Consider the following 25,825-nt stretch of genomic DNA (forward strand, 5'->3'; position numbering starts at 1 on the left):
ATTGTTGTGACAGTGTTGAGTGGAGTTGTTGTTGCTGCAAATTTGGAGACACAGGAAAAAGAGTCGCTCATAATTTTTTTGAACCATCAATTTAGGATTACGTAGATAGAAAAATTTTTATTTAATCAAATTATGTGGGCGATTAAAAACCAATTTAGAGTTGGTTGTTTGATCTGATCAGTAATTAGGTGGATTTATTGCTGATTTTAAGTTAACAACCAAAGCGAAAAACGGTGCCATTAATAATACTAATATTAATTGAGCCAACACACACTGGTAGTTTTTTATTGACTTTTATTTCGTTGTCACATTTTATTTTATTTTATTTAAAAAGAATTGGCACAATAGCATAGCATAGAAATCATCGAAAATTACACTCCATAAATCTATACTACTCTTCTCTCTCTGTTCCGTGATTGCGAATCAGCACAAACCAGACCTCAATCTGACGGTGTTTCCCATGTCTCATTTCGCATATTAATCTACCTTCGGCCGCATCAATTTCGCCCGATCCATCTCCGTCTCTCTGCGCGCTTCTTTCCAATTCCCTGCCTTTCGACTTCGTAGGTTTGCATTTTTCCTTTTGAAATAATGACAACGCTTTTCTGTATTGTGAGTCTTCGCACAGCTTTTGCGCTGGATGCATGGATTCTGATGTTTCGTTTAATGGAATCTGCATTTTTTATCTTTTACCGGATTTTTTGCAGCTTAGGAGTTTTGATTTTCCGTCGTGATTTGAGCTTCAAGAATGGTTTTGTGATTTTTGTGGATTCAGCTGAATATAGTTGTGTAATTATTGGTACGCAAATGTGATGTGACATGAAAATGTGCTGGATGTGAAGCTGCGATTTTTTTAACCCTTGAAATTGCGCTATTTTTCTTATTTTCTGATTCCTAATTTCTTGGAAGCTGGTGTCGATTGATTTCTGGTTTGACTTCCTTTCTTATTGTAACTTTTCCCTTTTGAAATGTTTCCATTTTCCTCCTAGTAGTTGCATTTCTAATTATCTTTATCCAGGCAATGGTAGTTTCCATGGAGGACAATACCTTTCAACCTTCACAAATCTTCAAAATGGACACTTTATTGAATTAAGAATTTAATGCGCTTTATATGTATTGATTTCCTCTTACACATTGTTTGGGTTTTTATATACTTAAATAATTTGCATTCTTAGCTTGCTTAGATTAACGAAGTTGATTAATTGTCATTAGTGTTTATCTGTAACATTTAATTTTCCTTTTCCGGAGCGGATTATGTTTGGGTGTATAAATATCATGAGATTTCCATGAATTTATCTTGTGAAAGTTCAGTCCCCGATTTCTGAATTGATTCTGCAAATTGTTTATGATTGATTGCTATTCTGTTGTTTTTCTTATAGGTCTTATTTTTTGTTATATCTGTAGGTTCCTTAGTCCTGATTACTCTGGTTGCACAGGTGGATAAATGGCCTCCATCACCCAGTCTCCAGTATCATTTACTGGAAACTTGACCTCCAAGTCCAATGCCTCAGATCATCTTCGGAGCTCAAGTAATGGGGCTTGTGGTGTACCCCTAAGAACCCTTGGAAGAGCCCAATTAGGAGCAAAACAGAGAAACTTCACTATATCTGCAAAAGTTAGGAAAGTGAAAAAACATGAGTATCCATGGCCTGAAGATCCCGATCCAAATGTGAAAGGCGGAGTCCTTAGCCACCTTTCACCTTTCAAGCCTTTGAAAGAGAAGCCTAAGCCAGTTACATTGGATTTTGAGAAACCTCTTATGGACCTGCAGAAAAAAATCATCGATGTATGACACAGAAATTTTGTTGGGTGTACATATCAAGGTAAATTCCTCATATGAAATATGGTATTGATGGGTTGTCCTTTTTGCCTACTTGATGCAGGTGCAAAAGATGGCAAACGAAACTGGTCTGGATTTCAGTGATCAAATTATATCACTAGAGAATAAATATCAACAGGTTAAGTCAGTACATTCCTTTGTGTTCACTTATGAAACAATAATCTAAAGTGAACTTTCACTATTCAAGCATGATCCAAATGTATGCTGCCTTTACTTTTATACCATGTTTTCAGGAAGTATATTTTGCTTTTTAAGCAGCAACTTACGTTTTTGTCTAATATTGATGTTTGCTATATTTTCAATCTGATCTTCCCTGTTTGCTACAGGCTTTGAAGGATCTTTATACTCATCTAACACCCATACAACGTGTGAACATCGCACGGCATCCTAATAGGCCAACATTTCTCGATCATGTCTTCAATATTACTGAGAAGGTTAGTGGAACATCCTTTACTAAATTTGTATTTAAATTCTTTCAAAGATAGTTTTCTTTAACTGGGTGATATATATATTTTCGGGAAAGGGATGGGAGGAGGTAAATTTTAAGAAATATGGTAGAGCTAATCTTTATTTTCATTGGTCAGTTTGTAGAGCTTCATGGTGATCGAGCTGGATACGATGATCCAGCTATAGTAACTGGTCTTGGTACTATAGATGGGAAAAGATACATGTTCATTGGTCATCAGAAAGGACGAAATACAAAAGAGAATATTCAGAGGAACTTTGGGATGCCTACTCCTCACGGGTAAGCATGCACATTATTAATTCCCGCCTTATTGTTCTTGTGTGAATGTGGATGAGAGACCAATCCTTCATGTCCAAGTTTCTAAGTAAGAATAATGTAAAATTTCAGTTACTTCTGAAGTTCTACCTTCCAAAAACCTCTACACATAAAATAAGAAAAAATCTTTATAACTAGTGCTAATTTTAAGATACTGTTTTCAACAGTTACAGGAAGGCACTTCGCATGATGTACTATGCTGATCACCATGGATTCCCGATTATCACCTTCATTGACACTCCTGGGGCTTATGCTGATGTTAAGTCTGAGGAACTCGGCCAAGTACTTAACTATATTTTTGTAATACAGGCATAATTAATCAATTATATATACACACTCTAAGTGTTGGTTTTTCCTTCCTTGTACATGTAGGGCGAGGCGATAGCTCATAATTTGAGAACTATGTTTGGTTTGAAGGTGCCTATTATTTCAATTGTTATGGGTGAAGGTGGCTCTGGTGGTGCCCTTGCTATTGGCTGTGGGAACAAGCTGTTAATGCTTGAAAATGCAGTTTTCTATGTTGCCAGGTTCTTATTTGATATGCTGATGCCTTTAGATTAAAATACTATTGCATCTTCTGTGTTTGTTGTGTCATATTGATGTATTTCTCCTACTTCCATTTCTTTGTATTAATAAAATCTTTAGACTGAAAATTCTACGAACTACTTTCATCATTATAAATTCATTGCAATAGGTCGAGCACACAAATCAACTCCTTGTTTTCTTTTTTCCTTTGTGCAATGAGCATATCATACACGAGACATTGTTTTAAAATAGTGTTTGATTATATATCTCTTACTTCCCCTGCTTTATTCTTCCCGCACAACATTTTATTCCCTTCTGCATGTAAAATGCGGTTCCTTTTTCATTTGTTCATCTCAACTTCTATCTGATGACAGCCCTGAAGCGTGTGCTGCAATCTTGTGGAAGACTGCGAAAGCTTCTCCAAAGGTAGTTTAAGCATGCAGATCTGGTATGCATGTCAAGGGTAGTTTTTATAATTGTATCTTAATGCACTCATTTTCCCCAGGCTGCTGAGAAGCTGAGGATTACAGCAACAGAGCTAACCAAGTTACAAATTTCGGATGGTGTCATCCCAGTAATATTCATTGACCTTTTACATTGATTATTCGCGGGCATCCAACTTTTTGTCCTTGTAACACTATTATGATTGTTATGTGTTTCACTATAGCATAACTCTTAAATATTCATCAAGTATGTCATTGAAACGATATTTTTGCAACTTTTTCTGGATTTATGGTTGCTTCCTATGTGGGGATATTTCCTCAGCTGATTACCTGTGTGGCTGTGTTTCTTCAGCTATAATTAGTCGATGCTCTTCTGATTTCTGATCTCACCATCTAATTTACCATCTACAAATTGTGGTTTTTTTCCAGGAACCTCTTGGTGGCGCACATGCAGACCCTTATTGGACCTCTCAACAGATAAAAACTGCAATCATTGAATCAATGGATGTGAGTAGGCCAGCCTTCCGTTTCCTATGTAGGGGCATTCATAACTGACATAGATATGAACTTAGGCAACTAAATGACATGACTTTCATCTCAGGAGCTTGTAAAGATGGACACTGAGACACTACTAAAACACAGAGCTCAAAAGTTCCGGAAACTTGGTGGATTCCAAGAAGGAATTCCCGTTGATCCCAAAAGGAAGGTCAACATGAAAAAGAAAGAAGATCCCATAGTTCCGATAACCAGAACTTCAGAGGCAGAGTTGGCAGAAGAAGTCGAAAAACTGAAACAACAAATTCTAGATGGCGCTAAATCAACTGGAGGGCTCCCAAGGACAGGATTAAAGGACATGATTGAGAAATTACAGACAGAAATTGATTATGAATATGCTGAAGCTGCAAGAGCTCTTGGCATGGAGGACAAAATTTCAATGTTGCGTGAAGAAATTGCCAAATCAAGGAGTGGGAGTGATGAGGCTGCGAACCCTGCTCTAAGGGTAAAGATTGAGCAGGTGAGGGATGAGTTTGACAAAAAACTACCTGCAGCACCTAATTACTCCAGCCTGAAAGGCAAGCTTGATTTGCTGGAAGATTTATCCAAAAATTTGAATCTCTCCGAGAAGAGTAGCAAAAAAGATGAATTAAAACTCGAGATAAAAAAGAGGCTCAATGCAGTCACAAATCGGCCAGAGGTGAAACAAAAGATTGAGTCGCTTAAGGCTGAAATGGCCAACTCAGGGGTGACAGATATTGGTTCAAATCCGGAGCTGAAAGAGAAACTGCTGCAGCTGCGGAGTGAATTACATTCAGAATTTGATGCTGTACTTAAATCTATGGATCTGCAAGTGGTCCATCCCACCCCTGAAACAATGGGAAAACTATCCACCTTCAACGAAGAAGTTCATATGATAATAGATGATGTTGTCAGTTCTTCAGATTTGAAAGATAAGATCGAGCTACTGAAGGCAGAGGTGGCGAAAGCTGGTTTAACCCCGGATGGAGATGCAAAGAGTAAGATTGAGGCATTGGAGTCAGAGATCAAGCAAGCAATTAAAGAAGCTCTAAACACCCCAGAATTAAAGGAGAAGCATGAAAAACTAACAGCTGAGGTCTTAGAGAGTACAAAATCTTCTAAAGAAAGTACTGGAGATGAACAGTCTAAATCCGACGAGGCTCAAGTAACTGTCACTGCAGAAGCTAGCCGCGGAAGTGCCTGATGTAAGTGCACATTTTCTTTTTTTAGTTGTTAGTCGATCTGATGCTGATGCTGATATAATTCTATTCACAGGTGAAATGGTTGGTGGTTGCTGTAAATGGGGGAGAACCTCATTGTCTATTGAAAGCTAGAGGAAAGATCTTCAACCTTTGTGAAGACCATAGAGAATGGAATTTAATTCATGCAAAATATATGAGGATTTCCTTGTCCATTTTTTTCTCTCTGTTTTTTTTTTTTTTTCTTTGGCTAAGGATTGGTAATTTATATGGCTTCAATGTTTCTTTCTGAAGTGGATTCAGTCCGGTTTTGAATTTGGAGTCCTTGAAAACATTGAATAATTTGTATTAGCGTTCGAACCAAATCCATTTACATGTCTGCTGTCCTCAATCAATTTTCAGTAGAGTATATCTATCTTAGTACCAGTTGCAAGTTTATTTATTTTGATTACCATTGTTTATTTATATCAACGTGCAAGTGACAAATTGCAGTTTATTGCATGCAGCCCAGAAAGATTGATTTGATTGGAACTGTTACTACATGCAGAGCAGAGCACATAATTTATAAAATGAGATGAAGATGTTCAGTAGAGAAATGGGATGACGGCTTTTCTGCTTTTTGGATAATCCTCTCCGAACTTATCCAAATACCACTTGTGGCTGGCCCCAGCACGCGGCACCAGATTGGCGCACGTGTACACGAAGAACCCGATTCCGGCCCAAGACCAAGTCATGACGGCCCAGCCCAACCACTCCAAAATCTCCCCTAAATAATTTGGGCAGGTGACCCATTCAAAAAGCCCACCTCTGGGTATTTTATACCCGCCGCCGAGAGCTTTAAGGCCTATCAATAAATTGTCCGACCACACATTCGCCGCCATCCCGCAGCCGAAGATCGCCGCCCCTACACCCAATCGCCACCAGAACCACTCATCGCCCTCCAGATCGGCATATTCCGACACCCACCTCGCCTGCAAATAACCGTTCAACAAATTAAACCCAAACGCCATCACGGCCACGCTCACCGGAAAGCCTGATTTATTTGGCCCTAGGAAGAGCCGGAAAGGGTAGACGATCGTCCGGTGGGTGTAATGGATGAGGAACGGCGACATGAGAATCAGCGCCCGAGGATTGTGGTAGTTTCTGCCATGGGGGAAGAGGAGGAAAGTGAGCCATAAGGTGGGGCTCTCCATGAGGAACCAGGCCAGCGGCGGCGTAATGGCGGGGCCCCATCCGGGACGGTTGTGCTTTCCGTACGGGGCGGTGAGGAAGAGGAGGGACACGACGGTCGGCGGCGTGATCAGGTAGATGGCCAGGACGCAGAAATTGAACGCTCCTTCGTCGGAAAACACCATCGCTTGCTTCCTAGATCTCACGACTCACTCTGATCTGGCTTGATTTGTTTTTGCATTTGACAAATGTGAAACTGTATTATATGATTATTTATTGTGTGTGTATGAATTGTTTTGTTCAACAATTTTTATTTTTTATTTTTTATATTTTGGTGAAGACTAACTAATCCTTCTGATAAATATACTTATTTTAGGGATCTTTTCACATTTATACTAATGATTTCAACTGCAACAGTGTGAGTTGTGATGCATTCTTTAATCCCATTAACAACTTCAACACAAGACTGATTGGAAAGATAGTATCTGATTATTCTAAGCACAATCATTGATACAATCACTTTAGAAACCTAATGCTACCACCACCACCAGCAGCAGCTTATTTGACAGCAATCAGATCAAAGGGCCAGTCACTGTCTTTTCTCATTTCAACTAGCTTGATTTTGTGTCACCTGAAACTTCTTTATTGGGTCAAAATTAGAGTAAAGCATCATCATCATCATCATGATATGAAAAGATGATACGATTGATGGTGAGTTTACCAGCAAGAACAGCAAGCCTCTTGATTTCTGCATCCATTCGCCCAGCAAGCATCAATCCAAACATTTTGTAATCACACAAGAGAGACCAGATGGGGTGTCCGAAAGTTGCAGGAACATTCCCTTCAATAAAGAAGTGGCTATACCAAGCCATGCCATACCCAATCAGGGGCACCAACATCAAACACCACCAATTACAGGACACCACTGAATATACCGTCACCATAATACTGCAAAATGTCCCTGCAAAATGCCAACGCCTTGTCCCTCGTTTCGAGTGCTGGCTTATGTAAAACGCCCAGAACTCTTCCATGTTCCTGAAATTCATGCTTTCAAACGCACCAACAACCTCAACTGATGACCCCTCTATCTATGATAAAGATCGTGATGGAATTAGCAACCTTGGCGACAATCGAGATGGATATTTCAATCCGAAAGAAAGCCCTAAACCTAAATTATCACCCGAGACAGATATCAAATCAGATGATTAACTTGAAAGGCAACTCACAGTCAGTAGCAAAGTATTCGGAATTAGCAAGTTAAGGAAGCTGACCTGGCCGCCGATGCAGGTGTGTCGGAGAAGAAAACAAAGATTAGTGATGAAGCGCACCAATCAACAGAAGAAACACTTGCCAAAAATAATCGTTTTCTCCGCCGGATGCATACTTGGGATCTTTGCCTAATTTCTTTGTAATTGTCACTATATCATTGACAGCTTACCATTCGTGTCCCGTTCCATACGGCATTAAATATTTAACAATTTTTTTCACTCTGGAATTTCCATCACTATGAATGCTTTAAGGCCCTATACTACTGTATTTGTGTGCCGGCTAAACTTTAAAGAAGATGAAAGATCTATTATTATTATTATTATTACTTCTAGTGTTGGCACAAGTGTGTTGCACATTTAGGGTGTGTTTGTCTGGGGTTTGGATTTTGAGATGAGATTTGAATAGTAAAAATTTTAAATTTGAATAGTTGTATGATGTGATATAAATAGGTGATGATGTGATGTTTTAAATGTAAAATTGATTTTTAGTATAATATAAAAAATAAAAAATAGATATTTGACGTTTTTGGAGAGAAAATTTTGGATGAATAGTGAGATTTTGTCCAAATCTCTCAAACGAACACACCCTTACTATAAATTGTTAGAGTAATATTAAAAAAATAATTAATTATATTTAAAATTTGTGTAGAAAGATACAAATATTTTTAAAATTAATCAACAATTAATAGTAAGTTTACTATGTGCAATTTGTTTTATTATGTTCATAAAGATATAGTTAATACTATATATATGTAAACAAATTTATAAATGTGTCAATTATATATTTATACGTGTAAAATATGTCTGATTTTGTAAATTTTTAAAATAAAATAGTTGACATCGAAAGATAAATTAAGATTATTTGTGTGACAATTGTAAATTCATACTTATTGTATCTCTTTTATTGTCAACTTAGCATCATACTTACATTAATTTTTTTTATATAAAATATAAATAAAAAATTGCGATGTATTTGTAGTTATATAAATATACAAGTTTTATAAAATTAGTTTTACTTCAGATATTTTGGACATTAATATGGTTCATTTGTCCAATAATACGGAAAACTTAATATTCATATAAAAATTAAAAATTAAAATTTTAAATTGAAAAAAATTAATTATAAAGTAACTATATGTTGTGCTATAATTATATAACAATAACATACAATCTTTTGTAATATTAGTTTCACTTCATATATTTTGAACATAAATATGGTGAAAAATTTAATATTCATATAAAAAATAAAAAAGTTATAATTATAAGATGAAAAAAATAATTATAAAGTAAGTATATACTGTAGGATAATTATGTAACAATTTTTAATATAATTATTATATATGACATAATTAAATTATTTATACACATCATAATAACTATTTAAATAAAATAGAGAATTTGTTTTAAAAACTTATTTTTAGTATTTTTTTTTCAATTTGTGGATAATTATTTATCTTAATTTTGTATTGCGAATTTAATAAATAAGCAAAAAGTAATTTAATTCAATAAATAGTATCACTGAAATATCAACTACAATTATTCATACTTATTTTTTAAAATAAGATTAGACATTAACTTATAAATAAAAATATTATATTAAAAAAATTATTTAAAATTTAAAAAATTGACTAACATTATTCAAATATATATTAATTGAATATGATATACATGATATATAAGAATTAACAATAAATTTATATATTAAATACAAATCAATAAAATAATATTTCATTGGTCCTGCCACAGATGATTCATTTTCGTTTTTTTGTCCATCCAGAAAATATGACATTTTTCTATTTTTAATAAATTTATCAAATTTTAAATACATTTAGCAAATATAAATAAATTTAATTAAATTTCTAATATTTTATACATATGACCCACTTAAAACCCTTTATTTCTGTCTCCTGAATTAACAAATATTTTATTTACTTTTAAAACTCTCAATTTTTTTACAAAACTAATTTAGGTTAATGATAAATAAATAAATAAATTTTTTTATTTGTATTAATAAAATGTATTCTCTAAAATATAATACTTTTTTTTATTAATAATACATTTATTCTAAAATTTATTCAGTATTTATTTAAATAATACATAAATTTATATTTCATAATACATTTATTATAATACATAAATTAGTTATTTTATATAGTTATTTAAATGTATTATTTTAGTTATTTATATATTTTATTTTAGTTATTTATAAATAATTATTTTAAAATGTCTTATTTATGTATTATAAAATGTGTTATTTAAATAACTAAATGTATTATAAAATATAAATTTATGTATTACTTAAATAACTAAATGTATTCTCTAAAATAAATTTATTATATTTTATTTATTTATTCTAAAATAAAAATAATTTTTTTTTATTTGTATTAATAATAATATTCACTATTTAAATAACTAATTTATATTACATAAATTTTCGTGCCCAAACAAAATATTTCATCTTTGTCGGAACGAATTGAGTATATTTTAATACTTATCGAATTCAATATCTTTTGGAAAACGATAAAGATAAAAAAAAAAAAATTATAAAAAAAAAAGTTAATATAAGAATAGAAAATAAAATTTAAATAATATAAAAATTATCAATTAAAAATATTATTAAGTTTATAAAAAAAACTGTAAAATAAATAAGATCTTGCAAAGTATAAATAAATATCATATTAAATTATTTATACACTATAAAAAAGTATAAAAATAAATACAGTGATTAGGTATCTTCTTCAAAATAGTAAAGTAAAAAAAAGAAATTTTTTTTATATAAAAATGATGAAACTAATTGAAAAAAAAATCATATAATAATGATATAATATGATTTGAATGCTTCAGGATTTGACACCAAAAAAATATACAGATCAAATAAAAATAATTATAAAAATACTCCCTCCGTCTCAAACACCCTGCAACATTTCAATTTTTTGTTTGTTCCAAACTCACGGCAACATTTCCAAATTTAGAAATAATTGATAATACTTATCTACATATATTAATATACACTTCACTTTATCCCATCACATCATTCAAATAAAAACAAATAATCATTTCTCTCTCCAACACTTAATATCCAAATTATCTCAAATTATCATACTTAATACTCCCCACTTAAATTCCAGTGCCAAACACAAATGTTGCACGGTGTTTGGATAGGAGGGAGTAATATATATAATTAATGATTTTTTTTTTAAACTTGAAAAAAATCTAAATTATAAACCTATCACGTTCTGCATCTTTATCTTTTTTTTTTCTTAAATCAAAATAAATATAAAATTAAATTTATTGAGGAATATGAAAAAGAGATGAGAAGATGAGTTTCAACCAAATAAAAAGTAAATTAGAAATTTTTTTTTATAAACTTTAAGAAGTGTATATATATCAAAGATACTATCAAAATTATATAGATTTTAAAAACCGTAAATACCCTACTATTATATCATACAAAACTGTAAAAAAAATAAAAGTAAAAATCACAAAATCAAAAAAATCTCAAATTGAAGAATAGAGACTGAGCTCAAATACATAATATATAGATTATTATTACGAAGATGACGATGTTACACAAACTTTTTCCATTTGAAAAAGAGTGCCAAAAGACGAAATGGAATAAGGACATATATTGTTGCAGCTAATCCATCCCTACAGAAAAATACAACTCTGGAGAAGCGGAAAAACCGTTTGATTTGTGCCTTGTCAAATTTCATATATAACCTAAAGCTAAAAGATTGTTTCTCCAGTAGCATACAAGTTCCAAAATATGGCCGTTGCAAAATAGAGGTATGCTGTGAGAGTTAGGAATGCCTGGAAGGATCCTAGCCATTGCACGAAGAACCCTGTTCCGATTGTGCTTACTATCGCTGCCACTGTTCCGGCCGAGTTGGAAATCCCTGCTCCACAAAATTTACGATTCAAATGTTACTATTGTGAAATTGCAGACAAGGCCTGCATGAGCAAGAAAGAAGGGGGATTCTAAGTGTGTACCATGGAGAAATCCTGCATATTGTGGTGCAATATCCTGATCAAACCGTAAAAAGAATCAATCTTATTTAAGTGTCTATTGTCGAGGAAAGAACATCTTTCGAATTGTGAAGATTACTTACTTGCATGTTCAGTAAAAATCCTGCCTGGCTGAAGGAGCTCAAACTCAGGGCTATAGTTAAAAATACGGCTGCTACGGTTGGCGTCTTGACATAGTTTAAGCAAAGTAGCGCAACCCCAGGTCCGATGAAACCAATGGACTGTTGAAAAGGGCATGTATGAGTAGTGTTAACTGGGATTAAAAACAAAACAAAAAACTTTTGCTCTACAAGAGTGAGGACATTACCTGCATGATTTTCCTCGTCGATGTTATGGAGTAGCCCAGTTTGATCAAGTGATCCGATGCTGCCCCGGCAACATATCCGGATATTGCCATTGTTCCCCACGGAACTGCGCTGAACCAGGCGGCTTGCTTCAGGTTCACATCAAACACCTAAAACACCATAGCCTTATGTATATTGCATCATTGGAGATAAACTCAAGGATAATAAAAAGTCGAGTGATGATACTTACGGTCTTAAAATAAACAGGCATCCATGTTAGAAGAACAAAGTAGCCCTGCAATAAAGAGCATTCTAATGTCTTACTAAGATATTACTTGAAAGAACAATATGGCTTCAAGATAAAGGAAATTTTACCCAGTTATTCGTGATATTGGCCAAGATTATTGCCCAAGATGGCAATTTTGACAAGAGCAGTCTTAGAGGTGGGAACTTGCTTTTGATCGCATTAGTATCGGATTTCCCAAATTGGATTAGGCGCAATTCTGATTTACTTATATATCCACATTCTTGGGGGTCGTTAGCGACCCGAAAAGTAAATGTAATTAACCAGAGAAGCCCCAGTGAAGTGAAGAGGATGAAAGGACCAGAAATCCCGAGTGACGCCATCACCATGGGAGTAATGACCAATCCCATCACATTACCGAGCTGAAATCCTCCCATGGATATTCCAACAGCAGTAGCTCTTTCATGGTTCGGAAACCACCTGGTAAGACACACACACACACAACAAAATCAATATGATATACAGGTGCACCTTGATGAAAAAGTATTGGCTCACAAGAAATAGGTGTTACCTCGACAACAGGTTATTCATTGAAGGTAGAGCTACACCTTCAGCGAGTCCAAAGAAAGCTCGAACAGCCAAAAGGCTGGTTGTGGAATGATTTGCGGCCCATGGAGTTAGGAGAGTTGCCAACGACCATAGAGCTGCACCCCATGCAATAACTTTTTTACCACCGTATCGGTCTACCAAAGCTCCCCCAACAACTGACGAAAACACATATCCCCATAGGAAAGATGACTGTGCTGGAATTAAACCCAACAAGTGATCAGCAAAGTATAGATATTCATGTAGTTTACGATTATGGATTTTGTCACTTTCATGGGTAACACTGAGTTGCTAAAGCACTATTTAAATTGAATTTTGATTGTCGAAATTTTTGAGTAATGAATACTAAATCTGAATAACATATCAGCAGGCTCCTTTTATTTCTTGCCCTGCCCTTCAATCTTCATCAAGACATTATTAAGCTCACACAAATCTCATGAAGGGCAGGGCAAGTAGGACTGCCAAGTCTCCCCTGCCAGCTTTTCCGGGGAAGTTAAGACACATATTTCTGCTGTCACGGCATGAACTAAACACTGTCTAATTCATTACTTAATATATTAATTGAATATGGCCTATATTGCACTTCACAGACTAACAAGCTTGATCTCATCTCACAGCTGCACCAAACACATCATGGCCTTATAAACCTACTACAACTGTCGCAATCTCACCAATTTTTTTGTTTCTTGCTGTGTTAGGGAAGCTATATTACAATCATAATATCCAATAACTCTGCAAATTCACTTTCCTAACATGATGCATTTTTCATTTATTCATTCCCTCACAGGATCTTCTACCCGTTCTCAACAACAACAAAATGATTTTCAGACAGAGTCGCAACTAATCACAACCAACGCTAATTTTATCACCACACCTACTCAATTTGAATCCAAGAAAATTAATTAATGAATGAATCAAATTACCTGGACAATGCCGAGGAAAGAAGTGCTCCATCCATGTTTGGCAGCAAGAGGAACTACGGCGACAGACATCACAACTCTGTCGGCGTTACAGAGGCACATGACGGCGGCCACCAGCGCCACCACTTTGTACCTCTCCGCCGCCATGAGACCGCCGCCTTCTCCGCCGTCCACAAAGAGCGACGTATCCAACCCCTCCGCCCCCGCCCTGCACCTCACCGCACTGTATCCCCGCCCCTTTCCCTTTCCCTTCTCATCCTCCAAAAATGGAATCGCGCTCCTTGCATGCAGTTTTAGAAACCCTCCCGCCAGCGAAAGGCTTAACCGGCATTTCTTTTGAATTCGCGATTCGGACAAGAAACGAGGGTTTCCTAAAATAATCGGCCTCGAATGAAGCGTGTAATGGCGCGAGGGTTTCGGTGCATTGGAGCCAAGATTCAGCTCAAACGGCGCGACGCGTGCCATGAGAAAACGGGAAATGTATTTCAGCCGGCCCTGTCTGTACTCTCTCTCCTCTCTCCTTCTCTCTCTCTCTCTCTCTCTAGCTAGTGCGTATTATAAATGCATCTACGTTGAATTTATGATTTAGAGGTTTGGTGAGAAAAGGATTGGTGCTAGCTACGATGGATGGCGTGGCGTGGTAGTTGGGGATCGTCGGCATGGGGAACGGTGGTGAAAGTAGGACAAAAATGCTGCTAGTTTCGGACATCCAGGCAGGTTGCTTAGCTTAAACAAGTACGACGCAGCCAACCGCTACACATAGATTCATTGAATAAGTCGGGAATTATATTATTCTACACTCGCTAATGGACAACAATCAAATATATATACATATATATATATATTAATCTAATTTGTTTTATATATACTGATCCACGCATATCAATCATTTTCCATTAATTGATTATTGCAATAAACTATTATTCTGACTAACGAGCTTTCTATTGCGTACTTTTCTATTTTTGATTTAAATTGATAAAAGTTTTGAAAATAATAGTTTTTTTTTTTAAAAATTAACACAAATAAGAAATTAGAGCATTTATTGCATTTTTATTTATTATAATAAGAAATTAGAGTATTTGTATAAAATTTAGAGATGTCACTATCATAGTTAATAAATTTTTTTATAATATCAACTCAATTATTTTAGTAAAGGATAAAAGTGAACTATTTACTTTAGTGTCACGAGTTTAAATTTTTTGATGGGTTCAAATCTTGTCTATCATGTGTGGTCGAATCTAGTTTCTTTTAGTTTGTGTTTTATTAGATTCGATCGGATTTCCATATCATTAAAAAAAACTATTATTATTTGTTTTAGTTAAATTAAAACCACACTATTTTATTTTTATACAATAAATTTAAAATTTGATCTTATTTATTTTTATTTTTAACTATTATTTTTTTATATATTAATTTTTAAATATTAATTAATATGTCAATATTTAATACAAATGAAGAAAAAAAAAACCAGTTTATTAATTTTTTATAATATAAATATAATAATATTTTTAATATCATATATAAATACCGCACCACTGCCATAACTCTGTACGGATAGACAAGAAGGTGAGAATAAATACCGCACCTGGCTACGTTCTGAAAGTCAACGAGGGGTGTTAACAAACGATTTTAGTTGGCACCGCACTAATTGCATAGAAAGGAACCGTAGGAGGGAGAGCATTTTGAAAGATGCGTAACGGCCATTTTACCATTCTTTTAAGACGCCTCTCCTCCCGCTTCACTTATTTCCACAGATTCGTGCAAATGCGATGCTGGTTAGGGTTTTGAGTTGAATCAGATAGAGGAGATGAAGCGAAGTCAAAACCCCAACAAGCCTCCGGCGCCGAGTAATGTCCGTGCAAGTAGAATAACCCTACCTCTTGTTCTCCCCTAAAAAATTGGTGTGTTTGTTTTTGATTTTTGACGTTCTTGCAGCTGATTTTAGAGGAAGTAGTTGGGTTGACTACCAGAAACGGGAATGGATTGGCATCGAATGCTTCGAGCTCCAAGTTCGCTTATATTGCAGGTTGTGTGGTGGTACTACACAATGTTTGTTCGGGCATTCGATCGCATCTCATGGCACCGAATCGGGTTCTTAAACCATTGAGCTGTGTCACTTTATCGCCTGATGCTAGTATTGTTGCCGCAGGACAGGTATAGTTATTTTGAGAACATCCCGTCCGACACACTGTGTGGAAAGTTTCAACTGAAAAATAGCTGTTCGAAAATCCTCTAGTACTCGCGTGAAATGTGTTTTGATGCCTGTTGTCATAAACCGTTTACACTCGTCGATCTCTCCCCATTATCTTTCTTTTTGGATATTTAGAGCTTATATTAACTGCCGCTTGTACAAACTACGATAAATATGAGGCTTGAGCCCATAGACAAGTGACGAATAATTAAGAAATGGATCAGAGGATTGGAGTTCAGACATTGATAGGAAATGGGGGTGAAGCAGAACGAAAAGTGTAATAGAAGATATAGAGGAAATCTGGGGATTTCCATCTTTGCCACATCTCTCTTTATGAGATTCCCTATTCAGTCAGTCCACTAAATTACCAGTGGGTCTTAGTTCTTGTGCCAAAATCTATTCAAGAAGATGGCATTTAAAGCACTTCAAATACAATAAATAAAAATTTCTCTACATATCCTAGAATAACCAACCATGTAAACTACATATGATAATGGGTGGTGTTTCTGGGCTGCTACAATCTACAAAACTTAAGTGATAAATATTAATTTGTATTCCTACATTGTTAAAATATTTTATTATCCATGTGGTTTTGGGGTTCCGTACTAGCCCAACCATCAAGCATGCCTTCTTAGTATGATACAGAGAGATAGGTTTGTACATTCTCGATCACAATTCACAAGTTTGCAACAAGCTTATGCTATTCCACTAAACAGAGGGGTTAACTTCGAATTGATTGCATGTATTAGGCAAGTACGTAGGCATACACATTTTTATGCGTGTTGAATATATCAGTGACTTATGGGTGGAAAAAGCTTTCATGTGCAAATTGAATGGCAGTGAGTTTAACATAAACTGGATTTATTGGAGTAGGGATTCAGCCTCATGAAGGAGCCTAAAGCATATAGTGTTTTCTATGCACTTATTTAGTGTTACAGAGCTCAACCAACCTTCCCTTCTTTTTGGACCAATCATCAACTGGGAAGAAGATATGTTTTTTCTTATAACAAACATATTAAGCTGCCTTAATATGTACATGTATACTTCACATTTTCCTGTTGCATTTGGAAATTTGGATTGCATATGACTTATGATGAAGAAACTCCCCCGTTCAATGCATGTCTTGCTCTCTTTTATTTATTTATTTATTATTATATTTAAATATATGGATACTGAAGCTCAGAGTATATTTTTCTATAAGCATTAAAATTTAACTTGTCTTCCAGTCAGGGTACCAACCTGGAGTGTTGGTATGGAATAGCAATACCCTTGCATTTTTATGTGAGCTAAAAGGCCATCAATATGGCGTAGAATGCATGGCTTTGTCACCTGATGGTTAGTTATGCTTCACTTTTGACAATTATAAAACTGATAAAAGAGTCTGAAACTTACCACACTGGTTCTACAATCCTTATTGTGCTTGCAGGCAAATATTTGGTGTCGATTGGATTTCCTCGTGATGGTTGTATTTGTTTTTGGGATTGGAAAAATAAGATTCTAACTGCAAGGATTAAAATATCATCAGTTTCTTGTCCTACTGCTTCTATTGTGTTCTCATCAGACAGTAAATATATTTTAAGTGCTGATAAGAATCAGTTAAAGGTCTGGAAAGTTAGATGGCCAAAAGGATTTTGTTCAAATCCTAGGCCTCCATCAGTGACCATGCACAAGAAAGTTGATCTTGGCCGTCACAAAGATTCTACATTTGTAGCTGTTTCATCTATGAGCTCTATGGATTGTTCTTCTGTGAATCACATTCATGCTAGTGAACAGGCACCTTTCTATGCAGTAACAGAGAAAGGCAAGGCAAATAAATAAATTGAACACACGTACACATCATGTATTCAATAAATTCCATTGATTAATAATATTCCACATTTTTTTGTTTGCAGGAATGCTATGCATGGTGCATCCTAATTCACCAGTCATTAACTCAGTGGATTTAGAGGTATATGTTTCTGTTTCTCATGCCTTTGGCTGTTCAAGTTTATATAAGTCCAAATAGTTAATTATTCAAATGGTGAAGTTGCCATCCTTTAACATCGGATACAAAATCTATTTTGTTGAAATGAATATTAAAAGATAGTATATATGTTGGAAAACTATATAATATGTAAATGATGGAAGTCCTGTGTTTTTCCTCAGTAAAAAAAAATTGTCCACATGCAAGGTTCGTGTGGCTAAGCTTTTAGGTGAGATGGTTCATTAACAATATATGTACATATTTTATAAGCTGTAATCAGGCACAATAAATGAATAAATTGACCTAATTGTGTTATTTTAATTATGAAGAGTGCTCCTCTTCTGTTGTAATGATGACAATTTCTCTGTTATTTGGAAAACTTCATTTGCTGAAGGTGGTGAAGGTTTCATAATATAATATATGTACTAGTTCATACAGTCATTTTTTTTGTGGTTAGCTGTGACAATCAGCACGAGATTCTAGTTCTATTCATGGTGTATTCTTTCTTGTGGTCAAATCTCAGGTCACTAAATGCTTCGCACTAGCTACATCGACAAGTTTGGTTGCTTGTGCTTGCAACAATGGCCTTGTAAAGTTGTTTGGCACCAAATCTCTTGAATATGCTGGGCGACTGCTATATGCTGAAGGCAACAGATGCAAAAAATCAACTATGGTGGACTACAAAATGGATATGAAGCAATTTGAACTTCAAAACGAGCCTACATTTCCAGATGCAGTTGCATGTCAATTTTCAACACATGAAAAGCTTGGCAAGTATCAAAAAGTTTTTTGCATGTGGGATTTGCAATGCATTTTTCTAATATTTGTTTTACCTGCAGTGGTGATTTATGAAGATCACAGCCTCTACATATGGGATGTTCATAGCATAGATCAGGTACTAATAAAATTTTTGTTTTTTTCAGCCTTCTGCACAACATGTTAATCCATCTATATTATTCGCGTTACTATGTCAGTATTTTGAACTTATGCTAGTAATTATGATTTATTGCAGTAACAGAATATGTCTTATCCAGGCTACCAGGTGCTGTGTCCTTGTTTCACATGGTGGGTGCATATGGGGCATTAAAAATGTTCCATGTGAAAATATGCATGATCCATCTCTCTCTTGTGTTGCTAAAGGTTGTTCTGGTGGATTATCTTTCGCTACATGTTCGGTTGATGGTAATATTAGGTTATGGGATTTCGCACCGCAATCTGAAATATCAGAAAATGGATTTACACATTGTGGGGATGGCAGCTCTAATGGAGATACACATTTGGGTATTTTGTATATTCTTGATACTTTCATTTGAAATGAACTAAGTTTGTTTTGTTAATAAGGATTGCTTATATCTGTCCTATTCTTCAGTCAATGCTGGAATCTTTGAACGTGATTCTGTTGCAGAAGGTTTATCCTCCACAGGTTTTCGTTCTATGGCAATTAGTTCAGATGGGAAGTATCTTGCAGCTGGTGATTTCCGGGGAGATATTCACATATTTGATTTGTACACTTCTGATTATATTTTTATTAAGGTAGAATAATCAATTGAAATTGTATTTTATTTTAATAATTTTCCAAATTCATAACTGAATTTTTCTGAGCCAGCATGCATCTTATATGTGTTGGCCTTCTTGTAGGATGCTCATGATTCAGAAATCTGTTCTTTAAGTTTTAACTTGGCAGATAAAAATAAAACTTCTTTCATGGAATCTTGGGGAAGTCATCTATTTCTAGCCTCAGCAGGGAGGAAGAGTGGGACAATCCATCTTTATGATGCTGACAGGTTTGATTTGGAAGTGTTTCACATGTTAATTTATATTTTTTGGACATTCTCAATATCATGTTGTTTCACTATAAATTCAGGAATTTTATTCTCTTTGGGACACTTAACCACCACTCATCTGTTGTCACTTCAGTAAAGGTTTCATCAAATGGCCATCAGATTCTTAGCTGTGCTGATAGGTGGGTTCTCCTTGAATCATTTTTATTTAATTTTGTCCCCCTGAGAATTTTGAGGAACATGCTGATACTTCCTGTTTGATATATTAATAATACACTAAAGCTCTTATTCTCCATAGGGTTAAACATGTCCATAGACATCTGGATGCCAGCTACTTATTGAACGCTTTTAGCTTACAGAGTCTGTAACATATAAACTTGTTAATAGTAATGCATTGGTATGATTCTCTGAGTGTTAAGGCTGCATAGTGATTGATCTGGTGGATATCCCTGTCACCATGTCTTCGACTGACAGTTTGTTTTCCCCTTGTAGGTACCTTACTCTTCACAGTATAGATGTGCACTCCACAGGATGTAAATTTTCTTGCCTTAAAAGAATTGCAACTAGTGGAATAATTTATGACATGGATGTAGATCATCGGATGAATGTTGCATGTACTGTAGGTGAGGTATGAGTGAGTGAGAAAACCGTGTCCATCTTTATGTGGCTGTTGACTACCATTTGCATTTATTATTATCATTGTGGTTATGAGCGTCTTTACCATAACTTCTACTATGACATTCTTACAGGATAAGAAGATAAATGTATATGATATTCAATCTGGAAAACAAATTAAAAGGTTCAATCATGATGGGAATGGAGATACTGGGAATCCAGTGAAGGTATGACAGAGTCACTTTGGGATTAGGGAGGTTAGATTTCATTATTCATCCATGTCCTCTTAATTGTTATTTCAGGTAACTGTGGATGGAAGCTGCAGTTATGTTGCTTGCTCCTACTCTAATAGATATATCAACATTTATGACTGTGTTAGTGGGAAGGTTGTTGCTCAAGCAGCAGGACATGGCAAGTTTGTAACAGGCATTATCTTTTCACCTGACTGCAAACATCTTGTTTCGGTAAGTAGAATAGCTTGTGTTTATTTTCTTTCTTCTCAAGGTCCATTTTATCTTGTGCTCTTTCCTTGCGGCTGGAAATTTCCCGACTCTATTAATATACAATTGTATGCTGATGTATGATACAGTTAGATTTATTTGTTGTTTTCATCATCTGTCAGTTCAAAGTTTTCATGCAGAGTAACCAATCTTTCATTCTGTCTGAGTATGGATCATTCTAGTATCCTTGCCTATTGCTGATTTACGCACCTAGATGGTAATGCATGTGATGTTTACTTCAGGTTGGTGCTGATGGCTGCATCTTTGTGTGGAGTCTCCCTACTCATATGTCTTCAAGGATGCTTCTCAGAACTAAGGAAACGCCAGTTAATGATCTGCCAGAAAGCATAAATCAGCCTATAATGTGTAATCATATCAAGTCCTATCTAATTGATGACCATAAATGGAAAGATCGCAGAGTAGCATCCTTAAATGGAAATCTGAAGCCTATTTGTGAGGAAATGCCTCTCCAAGAACTAAACAGTCCGGAAAGCAAGGGATTTAAGTTCAGCATATCCCGACTTCCAAAATGGGCACAGTGTAAATTCAATAACAATTCCCTACATCCAGATATAGAGTCTAGTTCGTCTAAGGTACAGCTAATAACTTGTCAAAAGCCGCAGTTAGGAATATTCTGGAAAGATATATCTTTAATATAGAATCTATTATTTACATAAAAGCTCTTTTTGGCCTCCATGACTTGTCTCATCAGGTTGATTTACAAAATAATAATGAGCCTCTTGAATCATCAAGAGATGCTCTGGAAAGTGGCCAACAGTTCTCTGGGACCTTGTCCGGACACCTTCCGCAGACAGAGAGCTGCGGAGCATCTCCAACTTCACAAACTTTTAGGTGATTGTAGTTTTAGTTTTGCAATGAAGTTGTTCTCACTTTTTAGTTCTTACAGTTAGTTTTATTGTGGTTAATCAGCAGGCCATCAGAAAATCGCTGGCTAACTATTCATACAGTTTGTATGGATCTGCTTGATTCCCCTGAAAGTTGGGACTCAGGTACGAATGAGCACATAGCTGCAACAGAAAGCATATCTAAGGCTGCTACTTCTAACATCACTTTGACCTAGGACATTTCTGAATTATACATATATAAGGTCTGATATATTAAAGAATCAGATGAGGGGCTTGATAAAATTTTGGAAAAAGCAACAGATAATGCATTAAAGGAACAGGCTTGATCAACTAATTCATATTGCGAGAAAGATATTCATAAGCTTGCTCCATTACTGTATCTGTCTTTCCTAAGCACCCTGATGATTGAAAACACTAAATATTATTATTTCAAGTAGTATACCTGTACGTGTCTTCCAAAACTTTCAGAAGGTTTCTCCATCAAATTGACTTCCATCTTTATCTTATAATATTGTTAATTGTTGGCACCCTGGCACTTGATAAGGTTGCCAGATATCAGTAATTCTTCTATATTTTCACATAGAAAAACTGGTCAATTGGCAACCGTATGTTTTGATTTAGTTAAATCTTTTCTGCAGTAGCCCAGAGCCAAGCTATGGAGACGATTCATCCTAACAAGCGCATTAAGCTCATGTACCCTGTTTCCGGCATTGCGAATCCTCCTGAAGAATCCTCCTTCAAACAACATAGTGAGCTTTTTAAGTTCTATGCATACATATCTATAAATATTCAGCACAAAGTCATATAATTGTGTTCTTTCTCTCATGAAACAGAGCATTCTAGCTTTTCACAAGGTACAGCCAAAGATACCGATGCATCCAGGAAGGGATCTCAAGAAAATGAATATGGTGAAGCACATTTGCGCAGCTTGTCAGTGCAATTGAAGGTTTGGAAACAAAAGACTTTTTTCACTTTTTTACCGTTTGTAAATTACACTGCATGTAAGAGTTGCTTGCTCCAAATTGGCTAGTTGCAATTAATAAATAAATGCCAAATGATCTTGCTGTTTTCAGGACGAGAAAGGGGAGTTACCAACAAAGACAGGCAACTCGTCTCAATTTCCTCTGCAAAGGCATCTCCTGGGAGTTGAAAAGAGATCTTCACCCATGCTTGCTGCTGAAGATTCAATCTATGGATCCTTGGGAGAGATCAAAAGTAGCAATTCTAAAGTTTTGTCCATCAAACCATCAATGGCATTGCCTGTGGGAAGAGCATTCACAGAAGTAAGCAGATGAATAAATGCTAAATGAAACTTAAAGTTTATTCTATTCTCAAACATCATAGTAAGCATTCCTAATTATATGCCTATCCAACAAAAGATGATAGAATGAAAATGTGAAGATCCTTGGCATCAAACACACCACGACTGCTGCATCCACATGCATAACTTTTATTAATATGTTAAATGATATTTATGTCCACAGGATGCTCAAAAACCACCACAAATTCCACTTCAGAAAATCGACAATGATAAAATTCATGAGGTGGAAGACGCTGGATCATGGGAAGAAGCACTTTGTAATCTGGAAGCGGCAGCTGAGAATGCACTGCAGTCATTCCACAAATTAGCTGCCGTAAATATTACTGTAGAAGATAAATCAAGTATGGCTGAAGCAGCTACAAGGCTTCCTTTGATAGAAAAGAAGATTCAGGCAATAACTAGATTGCTTCAACCAGACAGGCATAGATTGTAAGAATTTCAAATAAATTGTCAAATTAATATGATCTAGTAGATGCATATAAAGGATTCTAGGCATCATCGTTTGCGGCATGTTAAACCTTAATTTTGATGAATAATAAAGGGGATGAACAAACAAGACCATTTTGGCGGTGGCAGAATTAATTTATTTCACATGGGGGAATATGTGTGGGATTCATATACATATATCATCTTTTGTCTGTAGTGTTAAAGGAGCAAAATGCACTGTAGCCATGGACAGGGAAATATCTTCCACTCATCAGGAAAGCCATTCTGGATTCATTCAGACAGGACATGCCTGACGTCCGATGACCAATCCCAAGCATCTTTTCCTTTCTTCCAGCTCATACATATTTCACGTTTGACATTTGTATCCTAAGGCTCTCAAAGCATATTGACCATCCTCTCCATTCTTTTTTACAACAAATTTTTTACCTAGAAAAGAAAACCCTTCATTTCTTTCTAAGTGTTCTAATCTTACTTCTTTACCATCATAAATTCATAAAGAGATGGGATCCGTAAAGAAAGTGATATCAAAATACTAAAAATGGAGCCTTTCGTCCTCTTCTTCTTGCATATTATATATAGGACTGTAATTAATCCTCCCTCCCTATTCCTACACGTTCTAACCCATCATGGTAAAACATTTAAAGACATAATTAAAGAAAGTCAAGAAAATCATCAATTCATCATCTTCTCTTCCCGATGTATAGGTTGGAGGCCAAAAGCCGGCCCTAATTCTTCATTGCCTCTTCATTTTCGGCCTTCCTTCACCTTCACCACACGAGTTCTAGTTCTGGACTGGTAGGTGGTAATATACTCGAAGTTACAAATATTATAGGTACTCGAAGTTCTAATTCTGCACGTGCTTGCGTTAAGTAGAATGGTTATGAGTACCACCTTTTCGGACCCAACAGCGCCGCCGCCGCCGCCACGGCGCCCTTCCTTTATCTGTGTCCGCCACCCCAACGGTCATTACACCGGCTTCTGTCCCTCTTGTCTTAGCGAGCGCCTCACCACCGTCAAATCCTGTCCCTCCGCCGCCGTTAAATTCGCCTGTTCGTCTACGTTTGAAGAAAACAACTTGCCGCTGCCATTACAACCTCCGAAATCTTCAGACCCCGTTTCATTTCCATTGAAGCCTAAGGATCGCTTCGATATTGGTACTCCGGGTAGGAAGATTTTGGGGGGAGCTTTCTGGGAAATTTTCAGCAAGAAATGGCGCAACTGGCGGGGAAAGCATAAGAACAAGAAGCAGCGTGATGCTGAAAATTTAGCTTCATTGTCTAATCAATTTAGGGAGACTCAACCGGAGGTTGGTGATTATGGGTTTGGGAGGAGGTCCTGTGAATTTGATACTAACCCCAGATTTTCAGTTGATGCTGGGAGAAGCAGTAGCTTAGATATTCCAGAATATTCATTTGAGGAGCCTCGAGCTTCTTGGGATGGATATATAATTGGGACTGGGAAAGGAAGGAGTATTTCAAGAATGGCGGCATTGAAGGATTCCCAATATGTTCATGCATCAGAATCAGGATCTTGTGCACAGATTCCTGCAGCAGGATGCATGGATGAGGACGTCAGCATGCCCGGAGGATCGAGGCAGACGAAGGATTACTATCTCGGCTCTTCTTTGAGGAGGAGATGTAATAAGATTAACAAGAATGGGACTGGGGCCTCTGTGGTTGCTGCTGAGATTGATGATCGAAAGATTGGCTTCAATTCGAAGGTTTTGCCTACTACCATTGCAGATGGTTTCTGCCAGGCCGAAGTTTTAGTTGGAGAAAAAGACATGGACTCTACTCAGAAAAAGAATGTTTTGCTAACAAGGATCAGCCGGAGAAGAAGGGAGCTAGGCTAGGGAAGATCAAGCCCAATAAATAATAAATCGCGAATGGATGGAGGAGTTTATGTGAGCCACAGCCACAGATTCATTAGCATTGATCTCCCTCTTTCTACTTGATTATATTCATGGTGATTTGGTTTTAGGTCTTATTGAACAAGTAGCCAGCCTTGCATTTTGAACTGATATGTATACATAATAACGTAGATTCCGCAGCAGCCAAGCCCATTTTTTTGTTGCACACCTCGGCCGTCCATGTGTAATGATCTCGACTTGCAGCCATGGCCAATGCATCAAAATGATCATAGTTTATTGGTCTATATTATGAAGTTAACCTCTCAAGTTCTTGAAGAACTTTCTTTCATTCTCGTCTCTGTCAATGTAGTCTCAGAATCAGTTATCTTTTTCTAATTTGCTCAACTCCACATATTGTCCCCACCCCAACTCCTCATGTTTCCCATTACCAGTTCAATAAAATGAAAAAA

At 35.9% G+C, this 25,825-nt stretch overlaps 6 protein-coding genes and 1 long non-coding RNA gene across 21 annotated transcripts; 3 read left to right on the forward strand and 4 right to left on the reverse strand.

Annotated features, from left to right (window-relative positions):
- Positions 1 to 354: 354 nt before the first annotated feature.
- On the forward strand, positions 355 to 6,813 carry LOC127252215 (acetyl-coenzyme A carboxylase carboxyl transferase subunit alpha, chloroplastic). 6 transcript variants are annotated; one of them, XM_051276298.1, is made up of 13 exons: positions 355 to 567; positions 708 to 799; positions 1,405 to 1,786; positions 1,884 to 1,958; positions 2,167 to 2,274; positions 2,425 to 2,585; positions 2,789 to 2,903; positions 2,994 to 3,148; positions 3,521 to 3,572; positions 3,652 to 3,720; positions 4,019 to 4,096; positions 4,191 to 5,310; positions 5,381 to 6,813. In XM_051276298.1, exons 3-12 carry the CDS (start codon positions 1,445 to 1,447, stop codon positions 5,307 to 5,309), a joined length of 2,274 nt encoding a protein of 757 aa, XP_051132255.1. In that variant the 5' UTR covers positions 355 to 567; positions 708 to 799; positions 1,405 to 1,444; the 3' UTR covers position 5,310; positions 5,381 to 6,813. The 6 variants fall into 6 exon arrangements, with proteins under 6 accessions (XP_051132255.1, XP_051132257.1, XP_051132251.1 ...); XM_051276300.1 differs by having other exon boundaries at positions 1,437 to 1,786; XM_051276294.1 differs by lacking the exon at positions 708 to 799.
- Positions 5,889 to 6,659, reverse strand: LOC127252218 (steroid 5-alpha-reductase DET2). Its single transcript, XM_051276302.1, has one exon. It carries the CDS (start codon positions 6,657 to 6,659, stop codon positions 5,889 to 5,891), a length of 771 nt encoding a protein of 256 aa, XP_051132259.1.
- Positions 6,814 to 6,893: 80 nt separating the features above from the next.
- On the reverse strand, positions 6,894 to 7,993 carry LOC127252219 (uncharacterized). Of its 5 annotated transcripts, none has more exons than XM_051276307.1 (3): positions 7,746 to 7,990; positions 7,196 to 7,642; positions 6,899 to 7,105 (listed from the first exon to the last, which is right to left on the reverse strand). In XM_051276307.1, the coding sequence occupies exons 2-3, from the start codon at positions 7,518 to 7,520 to the stop codon at positions 7,086 to 7,088; spliced, it is 345 nt and encodes a 114-aa protein (XP_051132264.1). In that variant the 5' UTR covers positions 7,521 to 7,642; positions 7,746 to 7,990; the 3' UTR covers positions 6,899 to 7,085. The 5 variants fall into 5 exon arrangements, with proteins under 5 accessions (XP_051132261.1, XP_051132260.1, XP_051132264.1 ...); XM_051276306.1 differs by having other exon boundaries at positions 6,899 to 7,111; XM_051276305.1 differs by having other exon boundaries at positions 6,903 to 7,114; positions 7,746 to 7,986.
- Positions 7,994 to 11,260: 3,267 nt separating this feature from the next.
- Positions 11,261 to 14,380, reverse strand: LOC127251370 (probable anion transporter 3, chloroplastic). 2 transcript variants are annotated; one of them, XM_051275032.1, is made up of 8 exons: positions 13,826 to 14,380; positions 12,868 to 13,094; positions 12,428 to 12,776; positions 12,303 to 12,347; positions 12,076 to 12,222; positions 11,852 to 11,989; positions 11,733 to 11,766; positions 11,261 to 11,638 (listed from the first exon to the last, which is right to left on the reverse strand). In XM_051275032.1, the coding sequence occupies exons 1-8, from the start codon at positions 14,285 to 14,287 to the stop codon at positions 11,469 to 11,471; spliced, it is 1,572 nt and encodes a 523-aa protein (XP_051130989.1). In that variant the 5' UTR covers positions 14,288 to 14,380; the 3' UTR covers positions 11,261 to 11,468. The 2 variants fall into 2 exon arrangements, with proteins under 2 accessions (XP_051130989.1, XP_051130990.1); XM_051275033.1 differs by having other exon boundaries at positions 12,868 to 13,099; positions 13,826 to 14,001.
- Positions 14,381 to 15,438: 1,058 nt separating this feature from the next.
- On the forward strand, positions 15,439 to 23,492 carry LOC127252184 (uncharacterized). 5 transcript variants are annotated; one of them, XM_051276257.1, is made up of 21 exons: positions 15,439 to 15,684; positions 15,758 to 15,976; positions 17,240 to 17,348; positions 17,440 to 17,814; positions 17,906 to 17,961; positions 18,500 to 18,746; positions 18,816 to 18,871; positions 19,011 to 19,257; positions 19,346 to 19,509; positions 19,615 to 19,760; positions 19,841 to 19,939; positions 20,250 to 20,385; positions 20,507 to 20,599; positions 20,675 to 20,836; positions 21,115 to 21,465; positions 21,585 to 21,724; positions 21,803 to 21,882; positions 22,377 to 22,487; positions 22,572 to 22,684; positions 22,812 to 23,021; positions 23,223 to 23,492. In XM_051276257.1, exons 1-21 carry the CDS (start codon positions 15,673 to 15,675, stop codon positions 23,490 to 23,492), a joined length of 3,396 nt encoding a protein of 1,131 aa, XP_051132214.1. In that variant the 5' UTR covers positions 15,439 to 15,672. The 5 variants fall into 5 exon arrangements, with proteins under 5 accessions (XP_051132214.1, XP_051132210.1, XP_051132212.1 ...); XM_051276253.1 differs by having other exon boundaries at positions 15,439 to 15,674; XM_051276255.1 differs by having other exon boundaries at positions 15,439 to 15,674; positions 22,380 to 22,487.
- Positions 21,148 to 22,974, reverse strand: LOC127252185 (uncharacterized). Its single transcript, XR_007839032.1, has 3 exons — positions 22,831 to 22,974; positions 22,181 to 22,473; positions 21,148 to 21,207 (listed from the first exon to the last, which is right to left on the reverse strand). It is a non-coding gene; the product is annotated as an uncharacterized LOC127252185 (long non-coding RNA).
- Positions 23,493 to 24,057: 565 nt separating the features above from the next.
- Positions 24,058 to 25,825, forward strand: LOC127251450 (protein OCTOPUS-like). Its single transcript, XM_051275144.1, has one exon. The coding sequence runs from the start codon at positions 24,381 to 24,383 to the stop codon at positions 25,356 to 25,358; it is 978 nt and encodes a 325-aa protein (XP_051131101.1). The 5' UTR covers positions 24,058 to 24,380; the 3' UTR covers positions 25,359 to 25,825.

The sequence above is a fragment of the Andrographis paniculata genome, unplaced genomic scaffold (genome assembly GCF_009805555.1).
Source record: "Andrographis paniculata isolate CXL003 unplaced genomic scaffold, ASM980555v1 Contig45END, whole genome shotgun sequence".
Classification (NCBI taxonomy): domain Eukaryota; kingdom Viridiplantae; phylum Streptophyta; class Magnoliopsida; order Lamiales; family Acanthaceae; genus Andrographis; species Andrographis paniculata.